Source organism: Aspergillus welwitschiae (genome assembly GCF_003344945.1).
Source record: "Aspergillus welwitschiae strain CBS 139.54b unplaced genomic scaffold BDQ94scaffold_1, whole genome shotgun sequence".
Classification (NCBI taxonomy): domain Eukaryota; kingdom Fungi; phylum Ascomycota; class Eurotiomycetes; order Eurotiales; family Aspergillaceae; genus Aspergillus; species Aspergillus welwitschiae.
Genome location: NW_020798695.1, coordinates 170,356 through 187,665, shown reverse-complemented (window position 1 = coordinate 187,665; position 17,310 = coordinate 170,356). Strand labels below are relative to the sequence as shown.

Below are 17,310 nucleotides of genomic sequence, written 5' to 3'. Positions count from 1 at the left end.
TATTTATACTCAGAGGATGGTGTCATGGGCTTATTAATTGATGGCATATGATCACAACCCCGCATGCGGTAAGGGATCAAGATATGCCTACAGTGAAGTAGTAGTAATAAGTAGCAATATACTAAAGATACGAATATGGAATAGCTCAATTGTGATACCAGTCATGAATGTCGCCATTAACGAGCAGAGAACAATCCACGTAGACGGCCCCCCAAGGCATTCTAGAAACGAGCTCAATAGCAGCTACTCTGTCCGGCTCAAGCATTAATCCCCATATTTTCTCAGCAACTTCTGCATAATAGATACAGCCCCCGATCGGTATCCGGCTCCGAATATCGCATGGTGGTTCAGATGATGGTATCTTCTTTTGTTAGCTTCTTTCCCAAAAACTCAGACCGAAAGCCAGGAGGACAACTCACAACTCGTACAATCGCACACGGTCCTCATACTCCTCCACTGGCTCAGTTTTGGGCACATTCTTATGATATGCTGCGAAGAAAGCCGATCCAAACCCGCCGAACATCCTCATTATTCCCAATTCATATTCGCTGTGTGCGTAGCATGCCGACGGATCATAGACTACATCGCCTACCTCCTCGTCATCCTTGCGACCGCTGCCCACAATTTGACCGCGATCTGCATTCCCACTCCACAAATCCCCATGAACAACGACAGGCGTAATACCCTGTCCATTCCCATCCCTGTCGTAACCTAAGTGTCCGTCCCGCAGCAATGCAGGGACCACCGTCCGCGCCGTCCGCTCCACCAGATCCCGCAAGCCGGCATCACGACCATTCCGGGTTTCTGATGACTCGAGGATGGTGAGCAGCCGCTCGTTGGCATAGAAGTCCGCCCACGAGTCGCAGAAGCGGTTGGGCTGCTTGGTGTCCCCGCAGAAGGTCGGAACAGGGAATCCGAATCGACGTCGTCCTGTTGCAGGGTCGGGGGGTGCTGGCGTCGAATGTAGTTTGCCTAATCGCTGGGCTAATGTATCTCCTCGACCTCGACGGCCGGCTCCTCCTAATTCCAAAAACTCGGTTGCTAGGAAGAAGCTTGTCCCAGCGCTTTCCTCCAGCGGGCCCCAGGCGAGAGCCCGCGGACAGAATCCGGGCACGGACGTCGCGATCGCATTGAGCGATTCGTACTCCCCACGAAACATCTCCTCCGCAGCCTCGCCATTTGGAGAGGTCTTGACAAAGTAGCGTCGTTCTTCTTCCCCTGAGCCGTCGGAGCGGGGAACTGTAGCTCGTATTGCACCGGTGTTTGTGAAGCCCGACCCTAGACCGGCGGTGGACAGGCTGGCTTTGGCGGGGTCAGGGATGGAGAGGGCACGCAGCAGCGTGGCAGGCACGGGAGCCATCGTCTCAATCAGCACACACGCAACTGAAGATGTGACGATGGTAAAAGTCAGGAACAAAGAGGAGAACGAAGAGGGGGACCACGGAAAAAGAAGGGGACATCAGGACAAAAACAAACAGCAGCGTAAGATTGGCCGGAAACGATTTCAGCGGCAGACCTTCCGATGACGTCGCTCGGACCTTATCTTATCGATAAGATAACCCATTTGGGATGCCTGAAACTGAAAGTTGGGATGGAGGATGAGATATCAATCAATAGAAGGAAGAGGAACCAGAAAGTTGCCACGAACAAAATTCACACAGTAGAAATGGATGAGTTTCCTGGTGCTGTTCAAGCACCGTCTACAATGAGTAAACCAACGCTTTGTACACAACAGCCCCTCAAACGCCTCCCAGATTGTCTGGAATTCCATCGATCCAGTCCAAATAGTCCGCAAAATCCAGGCCCCCGAATGCATAGCTAGCCTAATATTATAAAATTTTTTTTTCTCACTATGTGTGCGTCAAGTGATTGACCAGATCCTGGGCTGTCCTTGTCCGTTCCCGCACGTCCAGATCGGGGTCATCCCCAAGACTGGCCAGCCGATCCATGACTCCCATCGCTCGCAGTCGGAACGCTCGTTCTCGACACCCTTCCTCCTCACTCGCATCGTCCTTGTATGTAAGGTTAATCACTACCCACACACAATTGGTGCGGACTTCACGATGGCTATGATTGAAATACTCCATCAAGTAGCGTAGCAAGTCCCGGTGTGACACCAGAAGCTGGCGGTGCCACGGGAGGCCCGCAGCCAGATGAATCATGACGAAGGTAACTGACACCAGAATCTCCGTAGGAACGCTCAGAGGCCGGTGCGCTGACGACTCCCTCCGGTGAGGAAGCTGGATCGACCGGGGCCGGAGCTTGTCCGCCAACGCATCCAAAATCAGGTCCTGACCAATCACCTTAAACAAATGGTCAATCATCTCGGATGCGCCTGGCCCGCAGATGATATTGCGCAACAGGTCGAATGTCTGTTCTTGTACTGCAATATCATCCTGCCGGGCCTGGGTTGTCTGGTCGAGGTTACCATGCAAGGCCAACTTGCGCCGTCTCGTGGCATCCGGAAGGAACATATCCAGGCTCATCTTGGACGGGGGCATTGTGTCTGCCATCTTCATGTCCTCATCTTGCCCAGTGGCGTTATCAACCGGGTTAAGCAAATCCACCTGCTCCCCAGCTGAGTTGGCTCGCCCCATCCCGACGCTGGAACCGTTGTCCATCTCCTCATCCATCCCTCGCTTGGCCAATGCGTTGGTCGGATCCTGGGTGATAATTTGCCGGATATAGGCGGGGCTTAACCCTTCAATAATTCTCACCTTAACGTCGTTGGTGGAATTATATGCCACATGCTTCAAGGCCCATAGTGACTCAATGCGAAGCTTGGTGCTCGGAGAGTGTGCGTGTTCACAAAGGGTAGGGAGGACGTCGGCGGTAATAATCGCCTTGACCTGTTAGCGCATTCTCTTAAGTAGCAGAAGGATGGTAGAACTAACTTCTTTCATGGGGCTGAAATCCAAGGCTAGGTTACATATCACCTGCGTAGCAGCAATTTGCACCTCGATATTGGGGTGCTTAATCAAGACAAAGAGAGGCGTCGCCACCCCAGCATCGATCATACTCGTCCTTAGGACACTGACTGAGCGCGTCAGCATCCGCGCGGCACCGCAAGCAGCTAACAGGGTTGAGGTCGGGTTTCCATGCGAAGCGGTGTTCTTTGGACCTGACGGGTCCGCCGATTGGTCGTCTGAACACGGCTTCAGTGAGTCGATGATGTACGGTACCACGCCGTTCTCACAGACGGCCTTGCGATACTCGTCCTTGAAAGGGACTAGAGCTGCTAGGGCCTTGAGGATGTTCTCCCGGTATCGCATGATGTGGCAATGAACACGAGAGAAGCCCAGGGAGCCCAGGCGGCACTCTGCGGACAAAGTGTCGGGAGGACTCTCAATACTTCCTTCAGCATCCGCATGCCACATGGGACGAGAGACGTCCTGAACTGGATTGTATGTTTCTTTGAGCAGCTGAGAGAGTCGTTTGATGGCATTGCCATCGACTGCATGCCTTTGCAGCTCAAAATCATCAATCACTAAGGTAGCCAGCACAAACGGGGCCTCTTCACGAAGACGCTCAGTCGAAGGGATCAGTCCCCCGTATTGGACTCCATCGTCCCCGTTCATTTCGTAGTCCTTATCAAGCATCCGGATCAAGATCGGGATTAGCAGGTAGCATAGCATCGAGACCCGACGCTTCTTGGTTAGCCCCAAGCGAAAAAGGACGGTCACAAGACGAGCCGCCATCAACCGAACCATACCACCTTCCGCACGGACAATATACAGGAGCCACGGAATGATGGGGTTCTCCTCGTCTTCAGAGGTTGGAGGATCGTAAACCGACATCGGCGTAGAATACGATTGGCTGTGTCGGCGGTGAGTGGTACCCTGATGGCCTAAAGGCGGGAAATTAGGAGTGTTCGCCGGTGACTTGCTCTGCGACAAGGGAACCGATGGCAAAAGGTGCTCCAAGGGACTTGCGCCTGCATGGCGGGGAACGGCGGAACCAGAAAAGTAAGTCGAGCCCCATGGTCCCTTCTTGATGTCTGTCGGAGCAAACTCGGGGAGCTGCCTAGGAAACACAGTAAGTATACCGGGTGATGAGAGAAAGTGCTCTGCGCGCCACTTGGAATGCTCGATAATGACCGTAACGGCGCGAAGAATGGGCGCCAGTTTAGCTCCTGCAGGTGCAGGGGCTGGTAGAGAACCAAGAGCACCCGGATCCTGCACATGCGCTTCCGCACCGGGGAGTACGAAGCCTTGGGCAACGATGAAAGAAGCTACCTTTACGGCCAAGGCGTCCAAAACCCCGCACTCCGCCAGGACTGCCTTATGGACCTCCTCCGTGCACAATTTCCCAACCAGGGATGCAGCAAGTTCAATGGCCGCTTGATCATGATGGCTTTCATACTCCTGGCCAAGGATACGGGCTAAGCAGCCAATGTGATCGTTGGAGAAGAGCAGATCGGCCAAGCGTGTGTCCTTGGACGATAGCTGTTGACTCTGGAGCGGCAGTCGATCCGCCACATTATTGAGGGTTCGCAGAATCGGGAGAACGAAGAACGAGGGACATTCCGGCGCAGAGAGAATGGACAGAAGGGCCGGGAGAACACCGCTGGAGAAAATGGGGGAAAGGAAGGCCGCACCGCCTGCTCGATCATCAGTTCCCGTGCTGAGATAAGAGTACGTGTAGAGTACCCGATTGACCAGAGCGTTATTTTATATACCTTGTGCTAAACTCCCTAGAATGATAACCGCTTGAAGACAAGCTTCATCTTCCTCCGATGTAGGATAGCGGAGCTTCGAACCCCCGGCGAGCTCCGCGGAAGCCGTGCCTTTTCCGGGAGACTGCCGGGCGACCAGGATATTGGCTAACACGGGAAGAATCCCCCATCGAACCCAGGACTCTTTGCGCTGGTCATGACCAATTGTCTCGTTCTTCAGGCTTCGTAGGGCAGCTGCCTGGGCAGACAACGTTTCTGCATTCTGTAGTTGTAGTAGAAGTGGAGGGGCCGAGGCGCGAGTCATGGTGCGCAATCGCCGCCTCCCGCGGGAGGGATCTTGGATGGATTACGTCGGAGAAACAAGTAAGTTAAAGCTGATCGCGTGGAAATTGTTGGTATAGGTGAAAGAGAGAATGAACAGGCCAATGTATGGGGGATGAGGAAGATAAAATTTTCGAGGATGGGTTTGACCAGGAAGGAAGGTTGCGTGCGTATCGCCAGCTGGCCGGAGGCGATGGTTAAGCAATTGTGAATTGTAATGGCGTTGCAACTGGAATGAGTGGTGAAAGTACCGGATCAGTACCACAAGACAAGGAACTGAGATTCCGATAAGGTCTAACAAATATGACAGAATAAACACAAACAGTACAGGCTATGTACGGAATGGAAAAGAGGTAGTATAGATAGAAACAAGATCCGCGACCAAGGGATCTGGGGTTTGAGCTGAACTGGGGGAGATGGGGGGAGCTTCTGGACGTTGACTTAGTGGTGATACTTTGGTCCGCTGCCCGGGGGAGCCATTGCCTCTTACCGCTTTCGGCCGGAGCCATCAGGTGACATCACCTGATGGTTGCGGTTGCGTAGTAAGCTGACAGTGCTGAGTCATCCATCGCCGGACACAGCAGAGTCATCATGTGATTCAGCCCTATTAGTATTGGCTGCAGTCTCTCCAAGAGGTAGTACTGGTATCCCATGTATCCATGTATCCCATGGTATTTGGGATCGTGCCCCGACTGCCAAACAAGGGATGCAACAAACCTTGAATCCGAGTCTTTAACGAGGCGTGCATGATGGATGGTGACTTTCAATTAATTGAAAGAAGGGAAGCAATGGTGCTTGGTGTCACTAAGAAGAAGCTGCTTGAGGGGGGTTTTCTTGGGAAGTTGGAGAGAAGTTGGAGTAGTTGTTACTAGTAGTAAATGGAAGTGCGGACGATGGGGGTAAATTCATACTCAGCATCGCATGATCCTTAGCAAATGACCGGGCGATGGATGTGGAAGAAAGGGTGTCCCTGATACCCGGAAGGACAGGAGAGAAGCTTCTTGGCCTATAGACCAAAAGGGATGCAGCTCCTCGCCTCGTTTGCTCCCCTGGAGTCGATAGATCGATAGGTCTGTGTCACCATCACCTGACGCCAAGTTACTTACTATCTATACGGGACTACTAGTAGTAGTGTACACACACACACACACATTGACATTGTAGTAAAATACAGAGCAAGCACTTTTGAGTAATTCTATACAGTGCTTTATACATGTCATGGCTACTCCGTAATTCATGATAAGATGGTCCGGGGAGTGTCAAACACTCCGCCTTCCCAATCCATGTAGCACTGTACCCAATTGAGTATCTATCTCCTAATGAGTACCAGCAAAACAGCGAGTCCGAAGTAATAATCTGGTTCTTTTGCCGAGATGCGTCAAAAACAGGGGAGGTTGTAATGCGGCGGGACACTAGACCGAGATTAGACCGACCAGCGGGGACTCCCATTGGTGAATTGGGCCACGCAGGGTGAGCTTCCCTGCTTTGTTCCCTGCGTATCATACTGTCCTCGTATTGCTCCATACTCACTTTTACTCACATTTCTCACTTTTTCTTACTGCCAAACTTACCCGGGCCGGTTTGAAGAGAAATTTTCCCAATGTAATATTCCCCCCTCTCTTGCTGGATCGGCGTCATTGTTAGTATATGATTTCTCGCTCGTCGGAGTTCTTTGCTCTCCAGTACTTTTCTTCTTCTAATTCTAATCCTCCTCCACTTCCTTTTCCTTTTCCTTCTCCTCTCCCCTTTCCCTCCCTCTCTCTCTCCCCCGCCTTTCAGCCTCCTTCCCTCCCTTGAAGAGCTGAATATTTCGCTCCTCTCTCTTTCTCCCCCCCGCAGATCACGATGCGTCTGTGCACGCCACCTTCACCCCTCGCAGCAGCACAAGGTTTCGCAGCGTCTGCCAGCTCCGTTGCACGTCGTTCAGTCGTGCGCCCACGTGGTGGCCTCGTTGGGCGGAAATGCTAGTTTCGTCGCCCTCTCCGTCCGCCGCCCTGCGACCATCCCCTCCCTCCCCTTCTACTACCACTACCACTGCCACTACCACTCATCATTCCCATTCTCATCCCCTTCCCCATTCTCACTCGCATCCTCATCCGTCCCCTCACTCCCAGCCCTCCTCCTCTTCTCCCTTCACCTCGTTTCCACGACAGCCTTCGCATCAGCATTATGAGCCCGCCGGGCACGCTTCTGCTGCTGTTGCATCTTCCTCCGACTCTCGTTTCGACCCGCAATCTTCTCGGGTGGCCATCGAAGAACTTCGATCGGCCTTAAACCGGCATACCGTTGGCTCATCCCCTCCCGGGCCCTCAGGGGATATCCCTCGCGGTCGCATGTCCGCCGGGCTGACCTCCTCTGGGGGCGGAAGTAGCACCACGTCTCATCCGCCTGCTGACGCCGCCATTCCCGCCTCCAATCCCATGCGCCCTGCTCAGGATCGTCCTGCCAATAACGTGTCTGTCCCGGCCGTACCTGCAGCCTCCGTTCCCGCCTCAGTTGCCCAATCTACCTCGACTCCCCCAATGCCGGTCCCCAACAGCGCTGGCTCCGGGTCCAACAAGCGTAACAGCCCGAACGACCCTCCGGTCGGTGGTGAGCGCGCCGCGGGCCTAGCTCACGCTGACCTCGAGGGCTCTCAGTCGAAACGAATGCGACCGGACATTCCGGCAGTCAAGTTGCTGCCGGAGCGGTACGAGCTGGCGGATCCTCGGGATATTGTTGTGTTGATCTCGAGCATGTTGATGGAGCTGATCCGGTTTAACGACAAGATCCCTCTGAATCAAGGTCGCTTGACTCGCTTTCACTCGCGGTCGCCGCCGCGAATTTCGGTGCATGACTACCTCCAGCGACTCACCACCCATGCTACGCTGTCCCCTCCGATCCTTCTGAGCATGGTGTACTACATTGACCGACTCTGTGCTCTGTACCCCGCCTTCACCGTGTCCAGCCTGACGATTCATCGATTCCTCATTGCGAGCGCCACGGTAGCTAGCAAGGGCCTAAGCGACAGCTTCTGGACCAACAAGACCTACGCTCGGGTGGGCGGTATCACCATGACCGAGCTAGCCCTGCTTGAGTTGGAGTTCCTGTTCCGCGTAGAGTGGCGCATTGTGCCCGAACCCGAAGTGCTTGTAGACTACTACAAGAGCTTGGTCGAGCGATGTGATGGGTATGCGATCGGACGTGACAGTTGATCCTTTTTTCTTTTCTTCTCCGACGTCGACATTTGAGGTGCCTGCGAGCCACGCATGAAGATTTAGATCGATTGCATATATTTCTGGGCTTGGATGGCGCAAGCTAGGGATTACTACTATCTGGAGAGTTTGTGGGAAGACGATGTGTTTGTACCAGTACATATCACACATACACGGACATGGAGTTGATGTTGTTTCTGCATATTTTGATGGCGGGGAGCGATCGATATCCTTTATGGCTGGTGTTGTTTGAATTTACTGTTTCTCGTTTTTCGTTCTTTTGAATCTTTCCGTTTAGTGTCATGTCTGGTTTTTACTCGTATAACACCCTGTACAGCATTCACAATACATGATATATTTCACTCTTCTCGGACGATAGAGGGATCGATTGGCCCACTGTGTTCCACCCATTTGACCCATCGCTGGGCCCGCTCCGTAGCCCCGAGTGGTTTAGGCGTCATCGAAAAAGACAGTGCTGGCTGTATTGCTTACCCGTGAGGAAACATGACATGACGTCTTAGTCCTGACTCCTCCCCTCTAGTCCCAATCCAGCTCCCCTGCTAGGGCTTAGGTCCTAGGGCACAGGGTCTGCAATCCCGTGCATCCAGACGGAAAGTTAGTATTCGGCCTCATCTTGCCGCTCTCGCATCTTGACCAAGACGGCGCAGCTAATACCTGCCAGATTGAGTATCTGTATTGAAGAATGCCGTGACCGGACACATCCGCCATCCTCAGTTTTCCCTTCTCATCGTCAAACTGCCCCTCCTCCACCCGCAACCCCGCCATAAAAGACTTCTCCCCCGCAAGAACCACTACCCAAGGCAATGGACGTAGAGGAGATTCTCCGTGGCATCAAGCCCCTCGAGGGCCAAGTCACCGCAATTCGGACCGTTCAGGAAACGCGTCCCCGCGAAGACTACGGTGCGTCATCCTTGGAACTTCTCCACAAGGACCTTAACGCATCTAATAATCCCCAGCCGATGCCTACATCACCGAAGTCAACGTCAAATGTGCCTCGAAAGTGATCAAGTGAGCTCACCCCGAACACATACTATCTTCTTCTCCGCTCACCTTCTCTTCTCCAATAACCAGAGTCCTGGACTCCCGCTTCCCCCGCGACTCCTCCCAACCACTAAGCCACCTCCGCCGCTTCGCAAAACACAACCAACTCCCCGAACACCTCCGTCCCATCCTCCTCCACGAGGGATCCTCCCCCGCGCAAACTATCTTCGTGCTAGTCTCCCCGCCTCTCCCTGACCTCGAATCCCTCCAAGATGCTCTATCGCCATTCGCACCCCCAACCCCTGCTGGGGAGGAGAACAGCAACAACCCCCTCACCTTCCACACCATCCGCATCCCCCTCCAACCCCCCCTCACCCCCGTCCAAGCCGACGCATGGTCCAAAAGCATGTGGCCAGTCGTCTACAACCCCGCCGCGCCCCGCGCCATGATCGCCCCGCCACCACACATCCTAGCCCGCGCGCGCGACTCTATCCAGCCCAAAGCAGGCCGGTACCTCGCTCTAGCGCAAAGAGTCGCAGACGAGGCCGAACGATCAGGCCTAGGCCGGCGTGTCGGCGCCGTCGTCGTGGATCCAGACCTTGAAGCAACGATCGCCGAGCAAGCCGCAACCGACGACAATGACAATGACAACGACAATGGAATCCACTGGTCCGACGCAGTCGTCGCAGTAGCCGGCGACGGACGATACTCCCGCGCAGACACGGGCACAGAACCTCCAAACCCTCCCAACCAATACGCAACAACCTACTCCCCCGACCACGAAGGCGGACCCGAACTCCACGCCCTAATGCGCGCCGTGGAACTCATCGCCAGTAAACGTCGCGAAGACCGTCCCGGCTCATCAACTACAAACCGGCCCTGTCTTACGGACGTGGAGAGATACTTCCTGTCTAAGTCAGACACCGACATTACTGCTACACAGCCAACCGAACCCGAACCCGAATCAAAAGAGTCTACTCCAGTGCCGCCACCGGAAAAATACCAAAAAACTACAGAAACCACCGCACATCCCATCCATACCTCCACATCTACAGGCACATCCACATCGCGCATCCGCCCCCGCTCCCAAGGCGGATACCTCTGCACAGACCTAGACGTATACCTGACCCACGAGCCATGCATCTGCTGTAGCATGGGTCTGCTGCTCTCGCGCTTCCGGGCTGTGGTGTTCCCTCGTTCGGGGAGGATGGTGTCGGGTGGATTGGCGTCGGAGCCGGTGGTTAGGCCTGTACCTGCTGAGGAAGATGAGAATGAAAATGAGAATGAGAATGAGAATGGGATTGGAGCTGAAAAGACGGATGATGATGGATCGGTGGAAAGGGAGTATTATGGGTTGCATTGGCGGAAGGAGTTGAATTGGCGGGCGTTGGGGTTTGAGTTTGTGGAAGAGCTGGAGAATGGAGAGGGGAGTGCTGAGTTGGGGGTGGCGTTTCATGCTTGATGATATTGTAGTATGATAGGTATGGGTATAAGTATAGATGCATAGGGTATAGGCGTCTTAAAAGGGGCGTTGTGTGGGTGGGTGTAGTATTACTATTATCGTAACCCTTTCGAGTCGTGATTGAATGAACACAAAAGTATATGTACGAAGGCTCTAAATCTACAAAAACAGCATCAAAAGCTAACCTCGTCATTCATAATATTAAGCTAAGATATTATCAAATCCATGACTGGTTCCATAAAACCAACCAACTATTCGCATCTCATATGCAAGTAAGCGGCGGCTAGACATTTCCGCGTTTACTCATCCAGGCATTATTTCATGAAAAACCAGGACGTAGACCACTTTTGTTTTGCGACTTCTTTTCCAGTTCATCCCCGCAGAAGCCGGGCACGGCGCGACAGAGGCGCAATCTTGCGAATAATGGGGTCGTGAGGCGACGTTTCGGCAACAGACATGTACAGCGCCTCCAACCGTTGGCTGAGGATGTCCATGATACGAGGCACAAGCTCTCGGATATCCGGATCCTGATGTCTTGTCAGTATAGGTGTAATTATGGAGATCAAATGACTGAACATACCATCGGGTTGACCGTTTGCAGGACCACTTCCAGCCATGTCAGGCGCGGCATAATGTTGGTCTGCAGCGACGAAGTAACGGCAACGCCAACAGACAGACCCACAATAGGCGAAAGGCTGGTGAGGTAGGAGGGATTCAACCGCACAAACAGGTTGTCAAACAGATCAGCCTGCTGGGAGGATTGGAGCCACTACATGACAATTAGCAAAGTCCGTAAAAGTCTCATAAGTAGAGAACGCACCTTGACTGAACCCTCTTCATACCGACCCGCGTGGATCAGTTCAGCAATTTCTTCCAATTCAATTTGCTCAGGAGTTCTCGTGTCAGCAACCGCAGGCGCAACAGGCTGAGGCTGTTGCTGCTGCTGTTGCTGCTGCTGCTGCTGTTGCACTTGTTCCGGCTGGGTTACTGGGGAAGCCAGGGCACGATTGAGCCGCAAAACTTCGCCCTGGAGCTGTGCCTGTGCCGTCGCCATGGAGGAGACAGTCTCGGACAGTTCTCGCACGAGGGAGGTGAGCTGGTCAATCTTGGCGGCATCATTCTGACGCTGCAGCTCATACTGCCGAGCCTGAGCTTGCATCTGCTTCTCCATAGAGCTGGCGACCTTCTCCGCAGACTGGGCAGCAACGTTCCGGATAGCGGGGGCAACGGTGTTGTGGACAGCCTTCGAGACCTCGTTCTCTACCTGGATCGCCAGCTTCTGGCCCACAGCATCCGACAAGACTCTCATCAAGTCGGGGTGCTGGACGGCACGATTGACGGCTTCAGGAAGGGCCTGGCGCAGTTCACGGGGCACAACCCCTCCAATCTGCTGAGCAATAACGGTATTGAGTTGCTTGCCGACAGCGGCGGTAGTAAGATCGCTTAAAGCAGGCACGACCTCGGTCTGAATGTTACTCGATACGATGCGAGCCAGGTTCTTCTCCACATTGTCAGACAGGGTGCTAGAGACCAAACGTAGAACTTGATCCTGCTTGGCTGCTGAGGCCGCATCCCAGCTACGACGCTCTTCATCAAAGCGCTGGTACAACCCTTCTACTTCACGGCCAAGGCTCTTGCTGAACTCAGACGAGACAGCACTCTGCAAGGCCTCCAGATGCTTATTCAGAGCAACCGCAGAGTCAACAGCGACAAGGCCAGATCCAGAGGGCGCCGGGGGAGCAGAAGTTGAAACTGGGGTAGGCGCAAGAGATGCCTTCTGTGCATCGCCATTGAATTGTTCGCCACTCACAGGAGTCTGAACAGAAGCAACAAAGTCACCAGTGACGGACTCAATTGCAGTTGCAGGCTCCTTGCCCTTGACGGATGGTTCACCCGTGGGGGTGGCTGTCGCAGCACTCTTCTTCTTCTTCTTTTTATCAGCCTTGTCGGTGCTATTAGCAGCAGTAGCAGCCTCGGGCTGTTCTTGGGCGGGCTTCCTCGTCACCAACTTCGTGGGTGACTGAGTACGCAGAGTGCTAGGACCGGCGGCAGCAGGAGCAGCGGCAGCCTCAGTGTTCAATTCGGGGATCTTCTTCGCGATCTCCTTAACTGCAGGCTTGGTGGGAGTAGGGGCAGAATCACCGTTGACCGACGGCTCGTCTGCTACATATGTGGGGAACGTTTGCAGTTCAGCAATGTCGATGAGGCCTTCTTCCAACGCATTGATCGGGCGAATGATCTTGTTGTCCGAGGTCCAGCCCAAGTCTTCTTTCTTGATGTTCAAGCACGTCACTCCACGGGAGTGCATAACGTAGAGTTCGAACAGGCCACTCTCATCGCCAGCGCTCTTAGTGACCGGGAGAAGGTCCAAGCTGCGCAGCTGTCCCTTCGAAGCGAAGGAGATCTCCCGGATGCCACTCATGCATGCGGTAGACTCCGGCTTGGGCAAACTGCTATCCTTCTCACCCGAGCGCTTGATGAAAGAAGCCTGCGACATAGCCTGCAGGTTGTACCTGGGGGCGGACAGGTGGACGAAGTAGATGGAGTTCCTGGTGGGATGTCCGACGACGATGATGCCGGACGCAGGGTGGTAGGCAACACTGCAGATGGCGTCCGACTCGTTCTCATGGGGAAACTTGAGCTCCTGCACAGCCTTGCCCAGCCCAATATCCCAGAGCTGCAGGGTGTGGTTCTGCTTAAGACCCACCAACACGTAACGAAGCGCCATCGACTTGACATATGGGCGTAGCTTGTCGATGAAGAGCACCGAAGTGGGCCACGACTTCTCGGTAGGGGAACCAGTGACGAAAGTGTTCAATGGAACTCGTACCTCAGCTGGGCTAGGTCCAGCGGTAAAGAAGGCGGGATTGCTAATCGCCTCCCGGATGTCCCAGAAACGCAGTCTACCGGTCTTGTCAAGAGAGGCAATGACCGTGTCGTCGTCGCTGAACATGAAGTCCTTGCCGGCCTTGCCGGTCGAGATTTTCAGAGCACGCTCCTTGAAGAACTTCTCAGTGTTGACGACGCGTTGCGGGCCTGCGACGCCATAGCTCGGATTCATAGCAGCCTGTGGCGAAACGACGTAGATGTTCTTTCCGCGGCCAATGGCAAAGAAACCAGGATGGCGAGAGCTCCGTTTGGCCCGCGTTTTCAGCTGGCCGCCCGAAGTGTTCTCGTCTGAGGCCGGGAAAGGTGGGAAAATGAGGCTCTCACTCTCGAGAGCGTCCAGTTCGAAAAGATCCTTATCAGCGCGTGAGATGAGGGCCCAGTAAACTGCACCGCTCACGCCAATACCAAGGAGCGCCTGCTCCTCGGTGCTGCGGCCGGTTACCGCCTGCGAAGTGCAGACAGCAACGTTAAACACGCGATCACGAGCGGAGCGGAACACCTGCTTGTCACTTCCGTCATCCTGGCGAATAATGCGCATGCCTCCGTTCTTCGCCAATGCATAGACAATGTAGTCGGAAGTAGCGGACGTCAAAGAGCGATCAAGCTGATCGAAGTCCTTCTTGAGCCGAGCGATGTCCATGATGCCGTCATCTCGCAGAGTCGCAAGTTTCCCAGTGTGGGCCTTGACGATGATAGAGATGAAGGGCTTCAGAGGGAAGTTGTGCACGGAGACGACACGCTCTTCCTCCTTCTCAGCGCTGTCCTCCGCGCTCTCCCAGCTGTCGGCGAGCGCATCACCACTGCCACTCTGAGAAGTCTCCTTCGCAGCAGCGGCCGGGGCGGCGGCTTCAGTTTCTTCTTTCTCGGTCTTGTTGTTCACAGCTTCAGTGTCCTCCTTCGCCTCAGCCGCCGTCTCGCGCAGGTGAGAAGCAACAGACGAGATAACTGCCTGAGTGCTCTCTTCCTGAGCCGACGCGATCTGAGACACCTTCTGCTCCGCAGACTTGGAAGCAGCAGTATCCACCTCACGGCTGATTTCCTCCACGAGCTTGTCAACCACCTGCGTGACAGCTTCCTTCTGCTCCTCGGCCAGGACGGGCGATGCGGCGCGTTTATCCTCGGTGGACTCCACGGGATTGGGCGCCGGCACGTTCTCGGCCTTGGCAGCAATGCTGACCTTCTTGTTCTTCATGATTTCCACGGCTGGACTCTCACTGCGAGACTTGGGCTGAGGAGACTTGACTCGAGGGGAGGCGGCAGCCAGCTGCTCAAAAGGATTGACGTAAGTGAACATCGATTCCTTCCCAGAGGGCCTGTCCAGTTTCCCAGACAACGGCTCCTCCGGACGGGCAGTCGACTCTCCGACAACCGGACCAGATGGCTGCAGGATATTTCTCAACTCTGCCTCCGGCACAGGGGACTTGATGGGAGAGACAGTAGATGGAGACTGAGAGACAGGTCTCACAGGTCCCTCCGACACGTCCTGAGCGGGCTTGGGGCGGTTCAGCAGACGAAGCAACATCTCCTGAGTATTCTCTGCGGTCGGAGCAGCAGAAGAGGAGCTCTCCGCCACGCCGGGACTCGCAGCCGCAGCCCCAAGCTGACCAGGGTGAGTACCCGCCGGTCTAACAGGTGGGGCAGTGGATTGACCCTGTCCAAAGAGCGACGCGACAAGGTCGGACGCAGAGATGTTCCTCGCATGGCCCGAGGACGCCTCTTCCGGAGCAGCAGCACGCGCCTGAGGGTATTTGGGCTGATCGATCCCAGCCATCACCGCCGGCTGCTGCTGCTGCTGCTGAGCAGGAGCGGCCGGAGGCTGGTTGAACTTGAGAAGGTTCAACAGATTGACAGCACGGTCGGGGTTTTGCGGCAAGGGCTGATGATGCGGCTGCGGCTGCTGCTGGGGATAAATGTCCGCACGCGGAGTGGAAACGTTGGGACTGAGAATATCCGAGCCATGATGAGGCGGAGTATTAAAGGGCGACGGGCTGTGGATATTCGACGAAACGGATGGATGACGGTAGCCGTGGTGGTGGTGGAGGTGTTGAGGGTGAGGGTAGCTCTGGCCGTCATAGGGCGGCTGGAACTGCTGCTGCTGGCGGTAAGCAGGCTGGTACTGGCCGGGGTGTTGCTGCTGCTGCTGCATGGGAGCATCATGAGCAGGGGTGCCCGATGGCGAGGGGCGCGGCCTGATACTCGCCAAAAGGGCTTGAAGATCATTGGGGGTGGACATTTCTGTCACTCGCCAAGCGGAAGAGGCGACCTCCAAACGAAATCCAAGCTTCAAAGGTAGTGCGAAGCTCTCTTTCGAGAGACAACAAGCGAGGCAAAGGAAAGAGAACGCGAGAAAAGGAGCAGGAAGACTCGCGAAGGAGAAGAAGAAAGAAAAGGAATGCAAGCAGAACAAGCAAGAAGACCAAAAGGACGGACTATAGTACACGAATGAAGGGGGAAAGGGGAGAAGGGAAGGAAGAAAGGGAAAAGAGAAGAGGAAGAGAGAGAGAGAGAGAGAGAAAGCTCGGCGAAGAGCGACTCGAAGCGAGAAGCGGAAGAAATGAACGGCGGAGAGTCAGGCTTCTGTGGCTGGTGGGTTTTGGCAGGCGGTGTGGCTGATGCTTCTGTATGGTCAGGTATGGTATATGTATGGGAAAAGGATGAAGGAAAGGAAAAGAATCACGAATCATTTCATCATCAAGTCATTATTCACCAGCATCACTTTCACTCATGATTCACTTCATCATCTCAATCTAGTAGCAGTCCTTAATTCACTTCACTAAATCTCTCAGAAGTGAGGTGCCTCTACAAAACTCACCCGGTCCCTTTCCCTTACTTTACCTCGCCACCATCACTCACTGTCACTGTCACTCAACCACTTTATTATCGATCGACATCATTGCCGCAATTCCGTCCAAATACCTCACGCACCAACCACTATCTTAACCACCACGACGAACCCACAACCAGCACCATGTTCTGTCTCCGGAGGTAAGCAAATCCATCCTCGCCTCCAAACCACTCCGTCAAACCCCCCAAAGTACTAATCAACAAATGAATGAATCTAGCTGGCTCCCCCTCCTCTTCATCCCAACAAACGCCTCTCCCCTCTTCATCATCTCCTTCGTCACCCTAACCTACATCCTCCACCGACCCTGCATCTACTGCTCCGCGCTCCTCCTCATCCTCTTCATCTCCTCCTGCCACTGGTCCGACAAATGTTTCTTCGATCTCCGCGGTGACTGGTTCTCTCCGCGCTACTCCACCACCGCATTAGACACCACCACAAGTACATCATCATCCGTCAATGAAACCCTCGCCAGCTACGTCTTCGAAACCGTCAACAGCACCACCAAGGCCCTTGCCGGGGCCGTCGTCGAAGAAGCGCAACGCAGACTCGCCCTGAATGGAACATTGGCCGCGTCGACAACGACTTCCGCGCAAGATGAGTGGACGGGTATTGGGCTTGAGTGGCTGAGGAGTCTTTTGGGGAGGAGGGAGTGGACGTTGCCGTGTGTGGATGTCAAGGTGAGGTTGTAAAATAGGGAGGTTTGCTTATCTATACCTTATTGAGTGTGTTTGGAGAAAGGAGAGGGGATGGTAGTGATGGGGGGAAATTTAGATATATATGTTTAGTTTTGTTTGATGGGCACTTTTTCCCATGTCCTGGTTCTCCTTTTTTATTCCCACTTTGTTCCATTTCAATCTTTTTTATCTTGTTTCTTTGTCGAAAGAGAACGGCATTTGCATGTTGTGTATATCTTCTCACATTA

The 17,310-nt window shown here is 54.2% G+C and overlaps 6 protein-coding genes across 6 annotated transcripts; 3 read left to right on the top strand and 3 right to left on the bottom strand.

Annotated features, from left to right (window-relative positions):
- Nucleotides 1-14: 14 nt before the first annotated feature.
- Nucleotides 15-1,484, bottom strand: BDQ94DRAFT_915 (putative fructosamine-3-kinase). The gene is made up of 2 exons (XM_026776836.1): nt 420-1,484; nt 15-361 (listed from the first exon to the last, which is right to left on the bottom strand). The coding sequence occupies exons 1-2, from the start codon at nt 1,358-1,360 to the stop codon at nt 265-267; spliced, it is 1,038 nt and encodes a 345-aa protein (XP_026632046.1). The 5' UTR covers nt 1,361-1,484; the 3' UTR covers nt 15-264.
- A 366-nt stretch (nt 1,485-1,850) lies between these two features.
- On the bottom strand, nt 1,851-4,979 carry BDQ94DRAFT_164815 (armadillo repeat protein; the record flags this gene model as incomplete). Its single annotated transcript, XM_026770127.1, has 3 exons — nt 1,851-2,843; nt 2,895-4,600; nt 4,679-4,979. 3 exons carry the CDS (start codon nt 4,977-4,979, stop codon nt 1,851-1,853), a joined length of 3,000 nt encoding a protein of 999 aa, XP_026632045.1.
- Nucleotides 4,980-6,705: 1,726 nt separating this feature from the next.
- On the top strand, nt 6,706-8,564 carry phoB (regulatory cyclin phoB). Its single transcript, XM_026764009.1, has one exon. The coding sequence runs from the start codon at nt 6,958-6,960 to the stop codon at nt 8,188-8,190; it is 1,233 nt and encodes a 410-aa protein (XP_026632044.1). The 5' UTR covers nt 6,706-6,957; the 3' UTR covers nt 8,191-8,564.
- A 450-nt stretch (nt 8,565-9,014) lies between these two features.
- On the top strand, nt 9,015-10,654 carry BDQ94DRAFT_164813 (putative tRNA-specific adenosine-34 deaminase subunit Tad3; the record flags this gene model as incomplete). Its single annotated transcript, XM_026770126.1, has 3 exons — nt 9,015-9,111; nt 9,168-9,219; nt 9,283-10,654. The coding sequence occupies 3 exons, from the start codon at nt 9,015-9,017 to the stop codon at nt 10,652-10,654; spliced, it is 1,521 nt and encodes a 506-aa protein (XP_026632043.1).
- A 181-nt stretch (nt 10,655-10,835) lies between these two features.
- On the bottom strand, nt 10,836-15,765 carry BDQ94DRAFT_132200 (uncharacterized protein). Its single transcript, XM_026764008.1, has 3 exons — nt 11,475-15,765; nt 11,235-11,423; nt 10,836-11,181 (listed from the first exon to the last, which is right to left on the bottom strand). Exons 1-3 carry the CDS (start codon nt 15,687-15,689, stop codon nt 11,026-11,028), a joined length of 4,560 nt encoding a protein of 1,519 aa, XP_026632042.1. The 5' UTR covers nt 15,690-15,765; the 3' UTR covers nt 10,836-11,025.
- A 746-nt stretch (nt 15,766-16,511) lies between these two features.
- Nucleotides 16,512-17,077, top strand: BDQ94DRAFT_164811 (uncharacterized protein; the record flags this gene model as incomplete). Its single annotated transcript, XM_026770125.1, has 2 exons — nt 16,512-16,528; nt 16,606-17,077. The coding sequence occupies 2 exons, from the start codon at nt 16,512-16,514 to the stop codon at nt 17,075-17,077; spliced, it is 489 nt and encodes a 162-aa protein (XP_026632041.1).
- Between the last annotated feature and the right edge of the window lie 233 nt (nt 17,078-17,310).